Source organism: Corvus brachyrhynchos, unplaced genomic scaffold (genome assembly GCF_000691975.1).
Source record: "Corvus brachyrhynchos isolate BGI_N302 unplaced genomic scaffold, ASM69197v1 scaffold420, whole genome shotgun sequence".
NCBI lineage: Eukaryota > Metazoa > Chordata > Aves > Passeriformes > Corvidae > Corvus > Corvus brachyrhynchos.
Genome location: NW_008235739.1, coordinates 206,235 through 207,273, shown reverse-complemented (window position 1 = coordinate 207,273; position 1,039 = coordinate 206,235). Strand labels below are relative to the sequence as shown.

The following is a 1,039-nucleotide window of genomic DNA, read 5'->3' as shown; positions in this document are numbered from 1 at the left end:
GCCCTCTGGCAGTGGGAAGCCATTCCCTGTGTCCTGTCCCTCCATGCCTTGTCCCCAGTCCCTCTCCAGCTCTCCTGGAGCCCCTTTAGGCCCTGCAAGGGGCTCTGAGCTCTCCCTGGATCCTTCTCTTCTCCAGGTGAGCACCCCCAGCTCTCCCAGCCTGGCTGCAGAGCAGAGGGGCTCCAGCCCTGGAGCAGCTCCGGGGCCTCCTCTGGAGCCATTCCAACAGGTCCATGTCTTCCTTGTTTTGGGGCCCACATCTGGATGCAGCACTCCAGGTGGGAGTAGAAGCCCATAATCCCAGGTCTCTGCTGCAGAGGCTTTTCCTGCTCACTTGGGTTTCTCCAGGGGATCAGGCTCGTTTCGGGCCAGCCCAGCAGGGGATTTCTCAGCCTCCTCTGCTGTCAGAAGGTGCAGCTCAGCTTCGACTTTTCCCTGCAGGGAGCAGAGAGCTGTGCTGAGGCCTGGGACACGCTCCCACCTCCATCCCCCAGGGCAGAGGGGTCCCGAGGGAACGAACCCATGTGGGGGGAAGCGCAAAGAGTGCAGTCCCCAGGAGGCAAACCCTCCCTTTCCCCCATCCTTACGGTGATCTCCAGCTCATCGTTCTCGTCTCTGGCCACAAACGGCCACCAGCCCTTGACCCGCTTCTGCTTGAAGATGGAGATCATGGGCAGCTCGGCCTCGTTGGTCACCATCTCCAGGCTGCACTGCTTGGATGTCTTGGCTCCCCGGGGGAAGCGGGTCAGGTCCAGCTCAATCTGCTGGCAGGACAAAGGGGAGCACAGAGGTTGGCACCCCAAAAAGGCCAAGTCCTTGCCTGGAGAGGGGCTGGACCAGCATCTCCTGCCCTGGGGAGCAGCTTTGAACCAGCTCTGGGAAGGAAAAACCTGGTGTCTTGGCTACAGGAGGAGTGGAGAAAAGGGATCTCAGAATGAAGGGATCATGAATGTTGGAAAAGACCTCTGAGACCACCACGTGCAACCTGTGCCCGATGCCCACCTTGTCCCCAGCCCAGAGCACTGAGTGCCACCTCCAG

General features: G+C 60.6%; 1 protein-coding gene across 1 annotated transcript in view; it reads right to left on the bottom strand.

Annotated features, from left to right (window-relative positions):
* Positions 1-218: 218 nt before the first annotated feature.
* Positions 219-1,039, bottom strand: part of LOC103616394 (otoferlin-like) — a 76,415-nt gene continuing 75,594 nt past the window's right edge. The window contains 2 exon segments of the mRNA XM_008634595.2: positions 219-435; positions 588-761. Coding sequence (XP_008632817.2) covers positions 331-435; positions 588-761 — 279 coding nt within the window. The 3' untranslated portion in view covers positions 219-330.